The sequence below is a fragment of the Erpetoichthys calabaricus genome, chromosome 2 (assembly GCF_900747795.2).
Source record: "Erpetoichthys calabaricus chromosome 2, fErpCal1.3, whole genome shotgun sequence".
NCBI classification, from domain to species: Eukaryota; Metazoa; Chordata; class Cladistia; order Polypteriformes; family Polypteridae; genus Erpetoichthys; species Erpetoichthys calabaricus.
In genome coordinates this window covers 127,839,002-127,858,253 of record NC_041395.2, presented here as the reverse complement: position 1 = coordinate 127,858,253, position 19,252 = coordinate 127,839,002, and the positions used below count along the sequence as shown (strand labels likewise).

At 37.7% G+C, this 19,252-nt stretch overlaps 1 protein-coding gene across 1 annotated transcript in view; it reads left to right on the top strand.

The window, feature by feature from the left end:
• The window catches only part of tiparp (TCDD-inducible poly(ADP-ribose) polymerase), a 59,599-nt gene extending 40,825 nt beyond the window's left edge, over nt 1-18,774 (top strand). The window contains exons 3-6 of the mRNA XM_028794496.2: nt 3,734-3,899; nt 6,752-6,939; nt 10,031-10,306; nt 17,819-18,774. Coding sequence (XP_028650329.2) covers nt 3,734-3,899; nt 6,752-6,939; nt 10,031-10,306; nt 17,819-18,266 — 1,078 coding nt within the window. The 3' untranslated portion in view covers nt 18,267-18,774. The remainder of the gene's footprint in view (nt 1-3,733; nt 3,900-6,751; nt 6,940-10,030; nt 10,307-17,818) is intronic.
• Nucleotides 18,775-19,252: the final 478 nt, after the last annotated feature.

Genomic DNA, 19,252 nt, shown 5'->3' with positions numbered 1-19,252 from the left:
TTCAGTCCTTGCTGATAATGAAACTTGGTATTTAACTATATGCCTTGTTAGCACTTTCATTCATCAAAGATGAATTTTATTTAAATTGTAGATCAGACATCCTCATTTACAGTCCTGGAGTTTCACAGTGGCTAAAGGTTTTCACTTCACCCAATTTCTTAATTAGAACCCATTTATTTACTACTAAACCAATGCGCTTTTTGGGCTTAATTTTAGTTTTCTTGCCTGTTAAAAACTCGGAACCCATAATTGTCTATTTTCGTTTTTAGCAGCTTTAGCAGTTTTTAGTTTTTAGTTTAATTGTTGCCTGTTTTCTTAACCAGACTTTAGTTAACAATGAAATGCAGATAACCAATAAACCATCAGTTCTCCACTGAACGTGCTTCCTTTTAAACCTGTGGATATGCACTATGAAGTATCTGTGTTAAAAAAAATGTTTAGAAGTAAATGAGAGGGCAATTGGAAGGACCGTTACGTTTAAACATGTTCTGGTCCACAAAACCCATGGATGATGTTCTTAAAGAAGGACTCTACAATGCAATTAAAATTTCTCTTGGATGAATGAAAGCACTAACAAGCCAATTAATTAAATGCCAAGTTTCATTATCAGCAAGGACTGTCTTCTAAGTAGGAAACTAGTTGGAAGGAAAACCTGCAGCCAATGTGGCCCTCCAGGACCGTGATTGAGGACCCCTGATTTATAGGCTATTAGAGACACAGTGTTGGGTATTAAAAATATCAAAGAGAGACCTTGTTTTGTACAGCTGATCACTTCTAACTCAGTGGTATTTGCGGTCGCCAACCACCCAGGTGTCTTAGGAATTAACAGTTGAGGCAGCCATATTGACGCATTTGCTCGTATCAGAGTCATCTGTAGTGGTTGGCAGGTGCTTCAACTGCTTGGGGACTCAAAAACAAAACACATCCATCTTCCAAACTGCCAGAGATGTAAATCTACTTGACAGTTTGTATTTATGATTGAACAAGGGCAGTCTTGTTGGAATCACTGAAGGAAATATGAATACTCTTAAGCATCTGCAGAATGTTATCGCTTGTTCCAAAAAAAGAAAATAAAAGGTAGGTTCTAGTGAAAACAAGATATGATAGTTTACTTCAAGGTGAAGATGTACAGTGGATATTGAGGACGGTGTACGGTGGATTAATTGACCGCTGAAAATTGTGTTAGTGGGTGTTTTTATTTGGTGTGCCATCTAGCAAAGTTGATTCCAGGAGAAAACCGCAGCAACCCTTAAATTAAATTAAATTAGCAGATTTTTAATGGCCAATGATAAAGTAGTGCAATGAAAAATCACCTTGACTCGTATTCTGGTTCTATAGCTACTGAACTTCAAAAATGTGGATTTAACATGTCTGTCCATCACCTTCTCTTGGTCTTAAGCTGGCTAGTTCAACATTACACAGCTTTAAACAGCATTCCTAGTTACAAAATAAAGTGTTCAGCATTTGTGCAAGTTGTCAGAGTTTAGAGCAAATTAGTCTTTTATGATGCTAGGATAGCATTGCTTTAGCCAATGATTGCGTATTTAGTTTCACGTTCCTCACATGTAAGCCCAAAGCTGGTTTAATTCAAGACAGACAAATATATACAAACAAACAGCCTTTATATTGTAGTGAACAGTGTGCTATGGCATCTGACAAGTAAAGAATTAGAAACCATTTGTTTCATGTGTAGGAGAAGTGATTTGAGCCTTGAAGTTTACAGGACAGTACCTTAGGCCACCAGAAACTTCAGCGCATCTCATTTGTTATATTTTTTGTGTTTGTAAAAATATGAAAAAAAGACTTGTTCGGGATATCCTAATTCGGGATATCCTAATAAGGTAGGGGTAGGTACCTTTTACCATTTTGCTTTCTAGTCCACAATTCTATTCTTGGAATATATAAAAAGTGTTATTTGACAGATAATATTTCAGATGCAAGAAGCAATAAAGAAAATGACTTTTGACTGTAGTTTGGATTATATAAACGTATGATTCTTCAACATGCCATTTTTCTGCATAAATAATAACTGATTGCATTTTATTACTCTGCGCTTCAGAGCTGCTGCTGTGACAGGAGTCAGGAGTCGTTCTTTTTCAATGTCCAAAAAGAAAAGACATCTCAAAAGTATTTCTAATTTCCCTCTGTCTGTCAGAGGCAGATAGCGTGTGAATCATTATATTGTCTTTTACTGTAATAAACCTTTGATATGCTTTGAGTAGATAATAATTGATAAAGATGCAGCTGCATACTTTGAAGGTTTAAAGTTAGCGTGCAGTTTCTATTTAACGCTATTGTTATTATGTTGCTGAAGAGCAGACAATTTATTGACACAATATGTACATGTCAACTGTGGTCAATCATTTATATAGTGTCTTTTACATTCGGTATTATTACTAGGCACTGCACAGTTTAATAAGTAAATAGAATAGAAAACAGCATGACATGACAAGGTAGAATACATGATCATTTATTCTTGCATGTTTGCGATTTTGTAGACTAATATTGTCTTTCTTGTTTCTAACTTCATATTAAATTTTATTAAGTTATTTTTTTACAAAAAGCTAATAAAATAAACCTTAAGATAAACGATCAAATATTAAAAGCAGGAATTACTTGTAATTGGGTAGCTCCCAGCATCAGTGGATGTGAATTATGGCCTCAGGGGTATTAGGGATAATGACGTCCTTTATGAAGCTTGTGCATAAGCCTCTGGAAGATCTTGTGTATGTTTCAAGTCGCATTACACAGATGGAATCTAAGAGACAGGTGTTCTGCCTAGTGTGGCCGGGTGCAGGAATGACAAGTCTCAAAAATAAAAGTTGGGATGCCAACAGGTCGTCCCGTTTCATTTAACTGAAAAAACACCTCCTCTTGGCATCTAAGCTTCTCGCACTCAGGCTTTTAACACACAGAAGTTTCGACTTTAGCTGAAGGTTCAGGGTCTGTTTGTCAGGATGACCATCTTGGCAGGTTGCTCTGATATCAAAAGACACCTCCTTCTGTGCAGCAGGGGAACTTGGAAGTGGTGGGGCTAAGTGCCCTCACTGGATGCTTCTCAATGCTGTAGGGGGAGAAGGAGAAGAGAATGTTAGCGACAGCACCCCTTATCATCCCGGCGGGTTGTTACATACCTCGATCGAGCCCATGAGAAGATCCTCTAACACGCATGCATGACACTAGATATTCCTACTGATGACTCTTGATCTACTTATGGCAGATAGTATAGATGCTTCATAGTAAAAGATAAGAAGTAAAAATGGTATTATTTGCGTCTCTTAAGGGTGTTGCACATACTTTATACATCTGCCACTTCAAAAAAAATCTGTTGTGTGTACATGCATTTCTCCTGCACCGACTGGATTTATGGATTTATAATGAGTTCAGCTAACTCTCCAATAATGCCCCATAAAAAATCATACCTATTTGCAGGAAAGACGTCTGGCATTACTGAACAGTTTCTGATGCTTTTGTGCACTCTGACATTCAGCCTGCCCTTCTAAAGACTTACCCTGTTTTTGAAAATCTGCAGCTGTAGCCGTCTTCACTTTGCTACCACACCCTTATTTTGTTGTTAATTTATTACCTTGCTACCACACCTTGATTTTGTTTTTGACTTATTTTATTTCTTAAAGTTTTAATTTTAAATTGCTAGAAACGTGATTTTTTTTTTTCTCCCCCACTTGACTTTACCTAACCCATGGTAACCTTCTGCATCTCTCTGTCTTTTTAGGGACCGCGTGCTGCCACTGGATTTTAACCTCATGAGAGTTGCTGATGTAGAATATGACCTGGTGAGGCGACTGGCTACTCCTTCTAGCCCAAATATAAATTGCAATTGTAACACTGTGTGGAGGTACTACTGCAGAGACAACATCGGCTGGAGAGAATACTCTGAGGTGAGTAACTAGGCTTAACTCTGCTAATGTGACATCACCAGCTTTGGCTAAGGCGTAATTAAGGCATAGGACAATAACAATCTACTGTAGTGGCTCCCATTCTGATCTTTTTAACAAGAGATATGTGAGGAGGACATTAGTGTTTTCACTCAGTGCACGCACCACCTATCTCTCAAAACCCACCCGCACACAGATCATATTACTTTATATATTGTAGAGAGATGTCTTGTGCACTCAGGATGTTTGTGGTAAAATCAGAATGACATGTGGGGTCATATATTTGAGGAGGCTGAAGGCTCTCCTTACAAGTTGAAGGGCACTCGAGAGGCAATATTTTTGCAGCTAATGTGACATAAACAATATGGTCATGCTCTGTCTTTATGGCTATAGATGTACTTTCTACAGAAGCATTGCCTTATGTTTTCTTTGTAAAATCTGTACTTGATTATCACATTTGATCATTGCATTGTATTCACTATTTGAAGAAGTGCTAGAATGGTTTACAGAATGCAAGTTACTTGGTGTATTTGTCAATTCAAAACATATACAAATGTTAATAGGGCATTACAGCTTGTTATGTTTTTAGCATCCATTTGCAATTGGTAAGGGAATTTTAGGAGCTCTGATATTACAAACTGTACAAATTGTAGCTGTGGTAATGTTATTATGCATACACTAGGAAAGTGATATTACAAAACAAGAGTCATGGGAATGTAAATGTCACAGTTGTTAGTCGTTGTCACTATACATTTCCTCTAATAATCATAAGTATTTAGTACGTGTTGCTTTGTGACCAGAACTGATAGCCTATAAAAAGCACAAACGTTACAGGAAAAGACGCGTGGCATTAGTGGTCCTGGTCATATGTGTGACAGTGAGGTCAGATGGCTGTGGCTGTCTCTTTGTGACTTTCATTACTGTTTGATAATTGTTTTCAGTAATAGAAACTATATGACATTGCACTGGAATGTGCTCATTCCCCCTTTCAGTGTGGGAGAAAATTAAATGCCAGGCGTTTTCATCTATTTAGAAAAATATTTTTGTTTCAGTGCTGAAAGTAAGAGAGGAGTTTGCTTTTAGTAGATCTTTTCCTAAAACAGCGATACAGTACCTCACAGTTTCAGGGTCTTGGGTTTGAATCTTGTGCCCAGTCACTAACTCTCTGTGGGATTTCTGCCCCCTTCTCTAAATGGGCTCTGTGTGGTGTGGATGTATGCACAAGTGGACCCAACAATAAACAATAGCGCTGCCATGACAAATTTTAGCCCACTGTGACCCTGAATTGAATTAAGAGGACTTGTAAATGTTGCATTACATATAATAGTACACCTACATCTATTATATAGTCTTTGCTATCTATCTTATCTATCTATCTATCTATCTATCTATCTATCTATCTATCTATCTATCTATCTATCTATCTATCTATCTATCTATCTACAGTACATAAAACACAATTCTGCATAAGCCTGGTTATACTGAATAACACGTTGAATTAAAATACTCATCTGTATACATGCACATATATAGTAATGACAATGTTGTAGTCAGAAACCTGTCCAGATAATTGTAGTTGTGTGATCAGCAAAGAGAAACTCTGAGAAGCAGCAGACACATTGAGAGATTGCGTTCTGAACCTGCATTTAAGTGTTGCAGACAACAAAGAAAAACACTTCTATTATTTCAACAACTAAAATGAGCTACTCAATGGCCATATTTCAGTGTGCACATCAAATCATTAGTCAGTGTCCTTTGGCTAACCTCCATGGTCTTGAGCCGTGGTGTCATGTGGAGTGTTTTTCTTCTTAGGAATGATCTTGCAGAGCAGCATACCTGCACAGAGCTTTAAAATGGCCTTTAGCAGTCAGTGTTGGGCTGTGCAGACCCAAGCAGGTATGTGTCTGCCTATCGAAGAGAGTGGGTGGGCCAGCACACAGTGTGGATCCCCATACCTCTGACCTGCAGACATAGCCATCTCTCTGAAGATGGACATCACCAAGTCATCCCATTTTTATCCTTACACTTGAGGATAATTAAAGATACATTTAGACATCTTGTTGGAGGAAATGTGCTCTTTAGTTGATGGGATTATCTAGTAAGTGAAGGTCCTTTGGACCAGAAAACCAGATGGAGAGATCTTTTTCATCTTCTGAAGTCATAACTATGTAGCTTATGTTAAATATAAAGCCATTTGTAACAAAATATGAAATGTTTTACAGAATATATTACCAAGAGGATGCTTTTGTAACATATTCTGTGTGCCTTCTCATTATGCCTGTCTTACATTTTTTACAATTGCATTCAGAGATGACACATTCATTTCCTAAGCAGATGGGCCAAAATCTGCTTATCATTAACTGAGCAAGCCTTATAGAAGAAAAAAAGGAGAAACTCTTTTTTTTTGCACACACAGCTGCTGGTTGAATCAAATCCATCCTTGTATAAATCGGAATTTTATCAGTTCGGTCAATGTCAGACCCTCAAATCACAGCCCTTTCATAACTAATGAATGAAGGCTTTTGTGATGTTTTCCACATTTCTGTATTAAGATTTGAAGTTAGAGTGTAGCTATGAAAATAAATAAATATGTGGCTTTTTATGTTAAAATACAAAAAATGATTACAAGTATGAATTACCCAAAAATGAGGTACAGTAAACTTTTCATGTGCTTTTATTAAAAACATTTTGTATATCTTACTTGTATGGTAAGACACAGTGTTCACTTTAAATGGGGTTATGTAAAATGGTGACTGACTGATTGATTAACACCATATTACCAAGAATGCCAACAGCAGTTCACTCTGTCTTGGGAGCCCTTTAAATAATATGCCATTTATTGATTTTTCCAATAGCCTGTTGTTCATTTAATCGAAGATGCTGCATGCAGAGGATTGAAGGAAGTCCGATTCGTCACCCTGCAAAACCAGTATATATTAAACATCAAAGAAGGGTTTCAGCAAAATGCTGTCTTTGGTTTTAGAAGACAAATCAAGAAAAGACCTCTCTTCCTTTCAACCGTCACCCTTATGCCATATTTACAGTAAGTGAAAATGCCTATCCTTATCATTCTCCACAGAGTAAATTATGTTTGTAGCTTGTCAAATGCAATGGTGCACAATTTTATAAATACATTTGTTTCCATGAATGTGACAGATAAAGCATGATGGTCTGGTCCAGTGCTGGGTTTGTGTCACATGCAGTAATAGGTAGATATACTGTATATCTATACTCATAGACTATATACTATTGTTTATATATACATGCATAATGGCAACAAAATTTTATGAGAATAATTGTATTTTGGTAAAATTGTCATTATTTTTGTGTATTAAATAATGTAAAATACCCCCGTGACTCTGTAGTTAGGATATAGCGGGTTGGATAATGACTGACTGACTGACTGACTTGAGAGAACAGTTCACCAAGTAAACCTCACTTCTTCATCTGCCTCTGAATTAAACTAAGGGGGTTTGAGAAAGTTATACTATGTGCATTACTTCTTACACTCCACTTATTTTATTTCTCTTATATAACATGTTAAATAGCATGCCTGACTGTGCTGCCTTCAGAATTAGCGTAGGATGATTATGTAGGTGTTAAAAAAAGAAAAAAGAACGAAAGCATCACTAAATCCCCCACTTCGGAAACTATAGGCAATGACATTCACACACGTAGTTATTGCCTAATCTTTATTTTAACATTATTTAATCAATCACATCACCGAGAACTGCAACGGATCATTGTGTTCCTAAGGCTGATGCGTTACGCAGAGCGAGAAGTCAGAAAGTAACATATTTTAAAGGGTGTCAGCAAAATGAGTCACTTCAATAAAAGCCGAATAAATCATCCATTCATTCGCCAGCCGCTTTAGCAGCCGCACCTGACTCTGACTGAATCCTTGAATCACTTTATCCATGTGGAAAACGGTGCTTCATTCACTGGATGCGATGCACTCAGGTGTAAGAGTTTGTTATCGGCCTTTGGGTCAATTGGAATTGGGTCAAATTATCACCGTCGCTATTAAGAGAAGCCCATTTTGTACAAGTGCGAGTGAGATATCCCTCATGCTGATTACTTGGTATCACTAAATGAATGGCTTAATTGTCTGTAACGAAGCTAAATTGTATCTCAGTGAATAACACTGAGTGTGTTATCATTACTGGCTTTTTATTCTGGCATGTTCTTTACTTGGATTGGTTCAGGCATGTCGTCACTTGGAAAAGACATTGAGGATGTCTTTTTAAGTCACAGGGCCTCAAGAATTAAATCACAAGGACTTGTGAATTCATCAAAGCACAGATGAATGAAGTGCCATGTGGCTCCCGTTCTTTGAGTAATACTAATAAAGATGCCATTGCTCTGATTTCAGCATCACAGCTGGAAACATTATTGTCAGAATCCAGTGGTTGGGAACATATTGTCTTGTTCTGAGGGGTGGAAGTCATTAGCCTGATTGACAACTTGGCACATTGCAGCAATTAAAAAGATTTCACTTTTGCATTTAAAAGTACAACACTCATTAATTCAGCGCTCTGCTCTCTTTTGCTCAGAATCATTGAAAGGCTTGATTTTAAGCTCTCTGATGAAGCAGAGACTTCAGATAAGGACGTGTTAGGTATTTCTGTGTTGGAATTGTGTAACTGAGACTAGCAAATAAGAGACGGTGAAGGTGGACACATTAAATAAAACGGTGAGGTTATTTAAAGCTGATCAATACTTGACAAAAGTGCCATTAGAACATTACAAAGCATAAATCAGCCTGTGGGATAAGCAAGTTAATTGGGACGAACTTAATTTAAAATGATGACTTTAGAAATAGAATGCTTACTGGACACGTTAGACTAACAAGTCTACTTTTTAGCTGGATATGAAATTGGTCTTTCTTCTGGAGTAAAATATGAAAAGACTGCTGCCATCTTTTGGCATATCATTCATTGATACGTTTTTTTTCTTCTTTCTAAAATTGGTGAATAGTCCATTTTATTTTCCTGTGTTTGTCGATTTTAAAAATAATTGCAGTGAATGTCAGACTGGTAATCTTCTGTTTGATATTAATTGTTTCCTGTAGATGTCTCATATACATTCCCGCTGAATAATGCTTTTCAGCCTCTTTTTCCACTTATTTCCCCAGTCTGGCATGTCGTATTGTTGTTTCCATGCTGACATTGCAGAGCTGATGATAAGCGGCAAACTTTTTTTTTTTTTCTGTCTGTTGCTTGCTCTCAGTTAATCTCCAGCAGAGCTCTGTGAATCATTGCAAATTGCCTTACTAGCTAAATGAATTGCTGCTGCTGCTGCATAAAACACATACTAAGCTTCATTTGGCCAGTAAACAGCACGCAGACAGAACTCTGTACCAAAGGATAGATAGCTTTGCTTTGTCCAGATTTCCACAAGATCATTAGTTATAAATAAAGTCACCTACGTCCCAGTTTTGATTCTGGTCCTACTCTACATGTGTTTGCATGGGCAGTCCAAACAGATTAGACAGTCGCACGTTACAGATATACGAGTGGCCATATGTGCTATGTGAGTGTGATGGCTTCCTCCCCATTCCAACTGCACTTCTTCCTGGCATTGAATATGTAGTCTGTTTCATTTATTTCAAAAGGATTTGTATTAAACATTTGCTTGGTATAGGAGAGGTGACATAACTATGACAGCTCATTGTAAATTCAGTGTACAAGTGTCATCATATTATGCACTGTCTTTACTTTCTCCTTCCACAGTTATTTTTTTTTATAATATAGTAAAGTTGATGTGTGGCATCATGGCATTTAATGGTTCTAGAAATTAAAACTATTCTATTTTTTCTTGATACAGCTCTTTGTTTCAAAGACACATTTGACCGCTTTGTATCATGCATACTATTCATGCTTATAACCATTAAAAAACCTGTTTTACCAAATATAGCATTTGTGGGCATGGGTCTGTCCTATATTTTTAAGTCTTAAACGTAAGAACTTGTGTAGAGCTGTTAGTTGTTTCTCAGAGCAATGAGGTGAAACTGAACCATTGAATAAATAGAGTGTGGTGTGAGTTTTTGAAATAGTTTAGCTGAATCTGTTCATGTCACAAATTATTCACCAAAAGTGACAATCTTCCTTTTTGTTTTTTGTTTTTTTGTACAGAACACTTGGTGGCATTCCGACAGCAATAAGCCCAGCGGCCAGGCTTGCGTGCAATCCCCCACTGTCGCCAGGTGTCTCTACCTCATCAAGTCTTTATCCAGAAACTTGGGTGGCAATGGAGGCTTTCCAAGATTTTGTCCAGGTGCCAGTGTCCAAGGAAGACAAAAGCTACAGAACTGTTTACAGTCTCTTTCATAAGACAGTGTCAGAGACCAAATATAAAATATTGAAAATTATGAGGGTCCAGAATCCTTTCCTTTGGGAAAAATATAAAAGGTAAGTTTGAGTTTATAAAGACGATGCTATTAGGCCCTGCATATTGATTTAATGCGACAGAACGGTAGACAAGATCAGGGCCAGCATTAGCAGTTGGGTAATTGACCACAGAAGTAAATATAAAAGACCAGTCATTCAGTTAGTAATGTATAATGTGGAAAATATGCTCTAATAAATTAAACATCTTCATTTTCTTAAAAGCACCATATCATTTTTTTTTGTATTGTGGTTTCATATTGTGCAATGGATAATGTGTAGTAAGCAAATGAAGATTTTTTTTATATATATATAACGGGGGTTTTCTATCTGCTGCATTTAATTCAGTTATAGATGTGAGCTTAATGTTAAAAGAATTATTTAAATCCTCAGTTTGTAACAAGTGCAGGGTAGCATAGTTAACTAGGAAATATATACAAAGTAGCAAAAATATGAAAGTTGTATTTCATTTTTTTTTTTCATCTTTTAATGGCTATGGAGAGGAACTTTACTGCCCATCTCATTTTGGTCTACGAATCTCCCCTTTTTAAAGTTTACTTTTGATCCTAATTCATGGATTTAGAAAGTTCCACATCACCACTTTGGTCTTAATTTTAACTAGCCGACGCCCGCCGTAGCATATGGCGGTGTAAGAATAGGAACAGAAAACGATGAGAAAGGAATTCAGAAATCAAGTAGAAATAAATACTTCTTGAAAGACGCAGTGTGCATGTAGAATTTCCGGCCAAGTAGGATTACATGTGAAAGTGATAAATAAATCAGGCTTTCCGAATTTACATACTATGGCCATGGCATCCTGATAGTTTTGTTGCATGTATCTTGGATTTCCTGGAAATGTGGACGGTAATATGATCATTTTGCCTACACGTACGTTGTTATTTTCAGCATTTGCTTGCAGTACATCTGAAAGTCCTTTGTATTGTTCCACGCGCAGATCTTGTTGATGTAATCTGAGATAGTTGAGATGCGCACCCTCTGTTTTAACATACGCATCTACGACATACTGTTGGAATAGTTTGCCGCTGGAGTGCAAAATACTAAATGTATTCCTCATTGCTAATCTGTACGTGTAAAATTGGCATTGAGTAAGCCTTATTCGCTTGGCGGTTCTTTTATCGGGAACATGTTGTAAATCTTTGTGCCAGCCAATGTCTCCGTAAGGGAATAAAAGTGGGTAAACCATAGGATCACAATTTATATTGAGCATGGATATCTGTTTACAGGAGATGCATTGGGATAGATGCAAATGTCACTTTCAGCTTTCGTTTCGCCATCTTCTCCGACGAAAATCGCTGCAATGTCGGGGCATTGTATCGTCGTAAACCCTGCCCAGGGTTTTCCTTGAAAACCATTCATACAGATGCTGTTGGATTGGACTGAGCGGGGTTGATGGTTCTGAGCGTGGAATCTAGCTGGAGAAGTACATTTTCGCTGCATGCAGAGTTTGCTTTATTTTGTAAGCGTACTTCAGTAGCTTGTGCTGTGTCAAAAACATTCAACTGTCCATATCCTGGAGAGGTAGAAGTGTTAGCGTATAGTGGAGAGATTTGGTGATAAATTTGCCTGTGTATTTTAAAACAGTATGGTCCGTGGCCAGGGGGTTGAGTTATCTATGCACCCATGGAAGCAAACGCTAGAGAAGAGTTGTATTCTCGAATGTGTTCATGATAATTTTTAGCTTCTGATGTTTGCTGTGTAAGAAGCTGTTGTAAAGACACAGGTGGCTCCCGCAAAGGTGGTAAAGCTACTTTACCGTTGTGGCAGCACCTCGAGTACTTGTTGGATGTATTACACTCAACAGTCCAGTATCGTGCATGACATGGAAGACGAGAAATAGGAATCGGGAAATGCTATGCCGGCTGCATGTGGGCGGAACGGTTTTGAAGTGGAAGCAGGACAAACCAGAAGAGAAATATATATAAGAGATGACGTTTTGGGGATATTGTAACTGAGAGCTTGCTGGGTAGTTACCCATATTTGGTATACTGTATTAATCCCTGAGGGAAAAATATGAGCTATAAATCATCATCTGCATTGTATCTGAAAAATTCTGAGGCACAGAATTTGAGTGTTAGCATGGAAAAGCCATATGCTGTAACAAGCTGGGATCTGTTTAACTGTGTTTACATGCTGTATAGCCCTAAAAATAAGCGGCTTTGACATGATGTTTAGCGCTGACAAGTTTAGATTACAAACATCAACATCATAGACCAAAAATCATAGCATAGATCATCTCTAAATGCACGTGTTCTCACACTGTAGCAGTTGTTCATCCAAGAAAGCAGTATCTTTTTTTTAAAAAACCTTGAATAGTTGGACTGAATACTACAGGCCTCCTTGTCATCAACCATATTCCTGTTGACAAGACCTGCTCACATTGGCCACGCAGCTTTGCTCCTACTGTCAAAGTTTGAAAAGGTCCATTTATATTGGACCAACTTTTCAAGTCCTGCTGTTGATAAGGAAAAATTGTTCAGTCACTATCACTTGCACACTCCATAACCAAGTAGATTTTATAAGTATTTTCAGTCAGTCAGTCATTTTCCAACCCGCTATATCCTAACTACAGGGTCACAGGGGTCTGCTGGAGCCAATCCCAGCCAGCACAGGGCACAAGGCAGGAACAAACCCCTTGGCAGGGCGCCAGTCCACCGCAGGGCACACACACCAAGCACAATTTAGGATCGCCAATGCACCTAACCAGCATGTCTTTGAACTGTGGTAGGAAACCCACGCAGACATGGGAAGAACATGCAAACTCCACACAGGGAGGACCCGGGAAGCGAGCCCAGGTCTCCTTACTGTGAGGGAGCAGCGCTACCACTGCACCACTGTGCCGCCTGATAAGTATTGTAGCTCGACTCATTTCAGTTCTTTATAAAATGAAAAACACGATGAAAGGTGAGGCCGTGTTTAAAAATAACCAAAATCACTGGAAACTCAGTCTCCTAAAGAGTGGGTTAGAATGTCACAGCCCAAATATCAGTCAAAGTCTATTTTATTGTACACAGTTACGTTCAAAGTAGGCCTTATCATTCAATGGGCAAGAGCAATGGTGCGTAAGAAATAGAAATTAATTTTAAAATGAATTGAATGTTCTTTAAATGTAATTTTATATAATTGAAAAAATACTGTGTGCCATAAAATTCTAAGGGGCCAAGTTTATATAAATATGGTTATTTCAGAGCACAGTTGGTTATACTTGTATTATTAAACATCCCTTGACAACATGTAAGAAACATTTCATTTTATATTAGTATTCAATAAAATATTCTAGTAATACAGTTTTCATCAAATAAGCTAAATTGTCAAGTCTTCTAACCAGAAATGGATGAGATGAGAACGAGATGCACAAAGCTCTTTGGTTATTGTTCCTCTGTGTCACGCAGTAAAGCAATGAGCAGCACAACAGCTTCGCTGCTCCTCAGTCTGGTGGCTCACCCCAGCATAGTGTCCTCCTTTTGTTGAACCTGCTGCCCTGTGTGCTTTCTTTCACAATAATATATAAAGACGACATGAAGGGCAAGAATCTCTTCCAGTCCAGTAATGGCTGCACATGAGAGAAGATTATCTCTGTCTATAAAACACCTCATTACAGCAGCCACCCTCTGACCTGGAATTTCCCTTATCAGTCTGAAGTATATAACAGCTATGGCACTGCAGTGACTGCCAGCCTCATGTAAAGAGCATTTTGGACTTAACTAGCTTTATGTTGTGTAGTCCAAAGAGAATGCTTTATAGAACTAGTCTAGTTATTATTGTTCAAGCAGAGTGACCCTGAACGAGTTTCTGAAGATCAAACAGGAAACCTGCAAATTTGAGCCTCCCTAGTCCTAAGCCATGGTGCCAGCCAGTGGGGTAAAGTTTCACTTTGGGAAGAGGTGTCTTGCTTTAACATTACTGGTAAAACATTGGCTAGGGAAGTTAACACATATTTTGTTTTAATGTTAAGAATGTCAGAACTTTAACTTTATTTTACTTTAGAGCTTTCTTAGATACGATAGCATTAAAAATAATGTCCACGGCCACATAGGGATCAGCATGAATCATACTGCCAGCGTGCAGTACATTTAACAACACGTAGCTTAAAACTGCCTATTTATCAAAGTAATTCTGTTTTTCACAAATCTGTTTACCATACAGTGTTAAGAAAAAGGTAAAAACAAGCACTTATGAATAACTTGTATATACTGTGAAACCAACAAAATCAAGCATAAAGAATAAAATGTCATATTAAAAACAGTAATACGTCAATCTGTCTTTTAGGGATACATTCAGCACTAGTTTTAAGAAATTATTGCATGTCATAGTCCACATACAGTATAAAGATAAACTGAACATCAGTTATTCATGGTAAATATATGCCATACCATTTTCTGAGTCCGCTTAATCTTGAGCAGGGTCATGGGGGGGCTGAAGTCTAATGCAGTTAACTTAGGGTTAGGGTTAGTCCATCATAGAGCAAACACAAAGACACACACACATGCACTGGGGCCAATTTGGTATCACCAGACCACCTATATGTGTATGACCAATCAAAAAGAAAGAACACGCAGACATTACTGGATCGGTATTCTCAGCTCTGACTACCTGCCAGTGAATGCGTTGTGTGCTATCAAAGAAGTCATCTATAGCTGGTGTTTGATCAGGAGGAGCTTTCTGTGTTGGGTGGAGACTGTGTTGGCAGTGAAGAAGGACATGGCAGGCGTTGTACCACTTTTAGTAATAACTATGACAAGAAACGTAGTGAGTAACTGATCACAGTAGGCTGTCTTTCAAATGTGTCTGTCTGTCCATCTCTCAGTCTTCTCTGTTTAGCTAATCCAGGGATTTCAGGTCTGTCTGTTTTTCTATATATTTAAAAACAAGCAGATATTGTATGTGGTCCTACATTGCTTTTAAGAAAATATTTTGATAAGGCTATGGTGCATAATGTGGAATAATAAAATGTATTGAGCAGTAATAGAAGCAAGTGCCCCATCAAATCCCTTTTTTGTGAACTATAGACTAAGTGGTTGGACTAAAATCCACACACAACATCACCGATTCGGAAGGTCTTTCCGCATCTTATCTATGTCACCTAGTGTCTTTCAGATCTATTTATTATGTATTGTATCTGTGCACAATCAAGACATTGAATGTGATCCTACTTCACTTTTAATCAAAATGTTTCACAAGGCCATGATAAGCATTATAGGAAAAAGGGAAATAACAGAGCGCATTGAGCAGCCATAGAAGTAAGTGGCCCATCAAATCCCTTTTTTGTGAACTAATAATAAGTAAGCAATTGGAATGAAATCCGTAACGTCACAGATTCTGGTGCCCAAAATGGCTCACTCTGTAGGTCGTACATCTCACTTGACCTGCACGTGCTAAAGTAAGAAGAATATGTATTAGACATGCCTCGGAACAGAGCTGAACAGGAAGGGCACCACTCACATCTTGCACTGCACCTTGGTCGTTTTACTTGATACCAACAATCGTCGTGCACCCTGTTGTGCATCCATAAGCGTTCCCTTTGCTAATGATGGGAAATGTATTACTTTTGTGTCACTTGTGTTACATTCAAGTCAGAGTTTATTTCTCGTGTAGTCTTTCCCTGTAATATGTCGCCAAAGGGAGGGAAGGACTGCATTTAGTAAAGTTTCTATCTATCTATCTATCTATCTATCTATCTATCTATCTATCTATCTATCTATCTATCTATCTATCTATCTATCTATCTATTCTGTAAAAGCTGGTGTATATACAGTAAAAGAATTTACCAGTTCATTTCAAGTTCCTTGATTTATACGACTTATCAATGCACAATTTTTCAATTGAAAGACCGCAGGATCTATGCTAAATTTGTATAGTAAATGCTAATTCTCAATTATGGCAAATGCATATCTTAATAATTCATACTTGATTAATTTTTCTAAATTACATGGCCAGGTATTAATGATGTTAAAACACATATTGAGATCTAGCAATTGAATAATCGTTCTCACAGTATTTTAACTATTAACCAAATAGCTCAAATTCAGGTCAACGTTTTTTAAACTATGGAACTGAAACCTAGCTCCATAAATATATGTAATTACTCAATCACCACCTTTTCTTGTACCAGAAAGAACCTTGTTACCATGAATGAAAATTAAACTGTAATTTCGGTATGCAAAGCTTTTGAAATAATGATGAGCCTAGACACGCCCGTGGGGTTTGTTAAATTTGATGCTTTACAGTAAGTATGTGATGTAATTCACTCCAGGATGAGTCTGTCTGGGTGCACCTCTTTCCATTAGCAGAAGTGTGCTATGGTTACACCTGAGGAACGTGACAGAATAATGTGCACCTGTCATGCCGTGCACCTGTTCACACACCTGGCCCCACCCCTTTTTGCAGATGGCATCTCCAATAGCTGGATTGTCAAATTCTTGTCCTATAGGACAGCATTGGGCGACCGTTTTCCTTGACAGGACTCTGCATAGAAGAGATGGATTCCTTTTTGGTTCCTTCCCGGTTTAGTTAAAGTCCTGTCTTCTTGAATCACCTTTTCAGCGTGTGTTTTATTTTCTCATAAGAGCTTAGTTCAGAATGTTTTATTCACTGAAATTTCTAATGAATTTTCAGTTTGTTTGCTAAGCAGCTCTTTATACACAAGTTGCTGCAAATTAGTTTCAGAGGAGCAACATATTCATTCTGAGTCGCCTGTCAGCTTGTGGATTTTGCAGTGGTTAGCATTTAATCCTGTGCCTAGTAGCTGTCGTGTCTGGAATTTTCACGTTCTCTCCATGTCTGCTTGACGTTTTCTCTGGGCACTCCAGTGTTTCTCTCATAACCAGGTTAACTAGTAAACTGTCAAGCTAAACTAAAAATGAACGTGAAAATCAAGCTGCCCATATTGTTCATTTTTATACTGTGCCTTGTCTTAGCATCCACACTCCCAACACAGACCCCAAAATGGAAGCAGTCTAAATAATCGGAATTTTATTCGGAGTGTTTGATTCATCAATGTGTGGTTCTAATGACACGCGTGTCCCATGAACTCTATGAGGCTCATTCCTCATTACACTTAACTTTGAGCTTTTCTCTTTGCTTGGTGTTTTCAATTCCTCGTGTGTTCTTAATTCCATGTTTGTTTGTTTTTCTTTTGCCTCATCATTTTACTTCCTTTTGTAGATTTTTTTGTTTGTCTATTTGCTTGTAAATGTAGCAATTCAGGACAAAATATTTGGTTAGGTTTTTACAAGTGAGAAAAAAGCAAACTGGAGCAACATATAAAGTTGATAAGAGCAGTTCCAGCAAATGATGGTGCTCTTTGAAATTAAACTTGGGACCCTGCTTTATGGTAGACAATTTGAAAAGGATAAAGTTAATCTATGAATTCTCTGACTGTATTTAAAGTGGAAGGTGTCTGGGACACTTCAAAACAATAGGCCACTGATTGTAGAAAGTTTTAAAGAAACAGAGCATGCCTGCTGTAATTTAGGACTTCTCCATCCAAGAATAACATGCTTTCCTTACCTTTCACAGGAAGAAAGAGTACATGTCCCGAAAGATGACGGAAATGGACCGCATGTTAAACGAAAGACACTTGTTTCATGGGACTTCTCAAGATGTGGTGGATGGCATCTGCAAGCACAACTTTGACCCCCGTGTTTGTGGGAAGCATGCAACCATGTTCGGACAAGGCAGTTACTTTGCCAGGAAGGCGATCTACTCACACAACTTTTCCAAACGCTCTTCAAAAGGAATACATTATATGTTTCTTGCCAAGGTCCTCACAGGAAAGTATACCGTGGGTAACCCCACAATGAGAAGACCACCACACATCAATGCCATTGACCCTTCTAGCGATCTGTTTGATTCTTGTGTTGATAACTGGATAGACCCACAGATTTTTGTTATATTCAATGACGACCAGAGTTACCCTTATTTCATTATAGAATATGAAGAAGTTTCTGATACTGTGTGCATTTAACTGCTGCTCTGCTCTGCTAGGAAACAAAACAATAAACTGCCAGTTCCATGGAAAAGTATTCTTACCAAAATATTCTGTGGCGCAGGGCTAATGAGCCCCAGGTCTGCATTCAGGATTCGAACATTACAAAAGGCCAAGACCTTCTTTCCTCTGACCTCGGGGATCCCAGCACAGCATGCTAACTAAAATACTGTATGTGACAAGACTGTTCATAGCAGCTGCATTGTAACGTGTAGGATTTTCAAATGCTGTAAATATTTAATGAACACCGTAGAGGAAAGCAAATAGTATATAGTACTACTGCAGTCACAACTGTAAGACATGTACATATGATTTCATTGTTTATATATTTTAAATATGTGCCTTCTGTTTATAAAAAAGGTTTATTTATGTCAGTAAATGTTACATTAAAAAAACGAATTGTATTGAAGCATTTCACTGAAAAGCAAGGACTTTTGCTTTTATCGTTATGTGTTTTTCATTACAAATAAACAAATAATCAAAATTATTTTCATGCTCAAGTAGTGTCTGCCAAATTTAATACCTCCAAAATGCCCAGGAATAACACCTGTTTTCGGTGAAGCATGGGCAGTCAACGTAATTGCAGCTTCACAAGCAATTAATGTGGTACACTTAGTACAGTATAAAAGTGATGGGCATGTGAAGCATGAATGGCATCTCGCTGTGAAACACGTCGGGTGAAAGCGTCAGATGGCTCCGGGATCAAGAATTGCAGTAACCCAACCGGCATTATCAGCATCCTTGTGTGCTTAACATTAATATACCTAATCATGTATTTTATTGCGTGTATGTTTGTACTGTATGAATGTGTGTGTATAGATATATTCCTAACATAAATATATATAGTAGGACTTTTTTTGATAAACTACATGTGATGTGTGCGTGTGTATATTATAAAATATGTATGTGTGTGAGTATATATAATATATATATATATATATATATATATATATATATATATATAT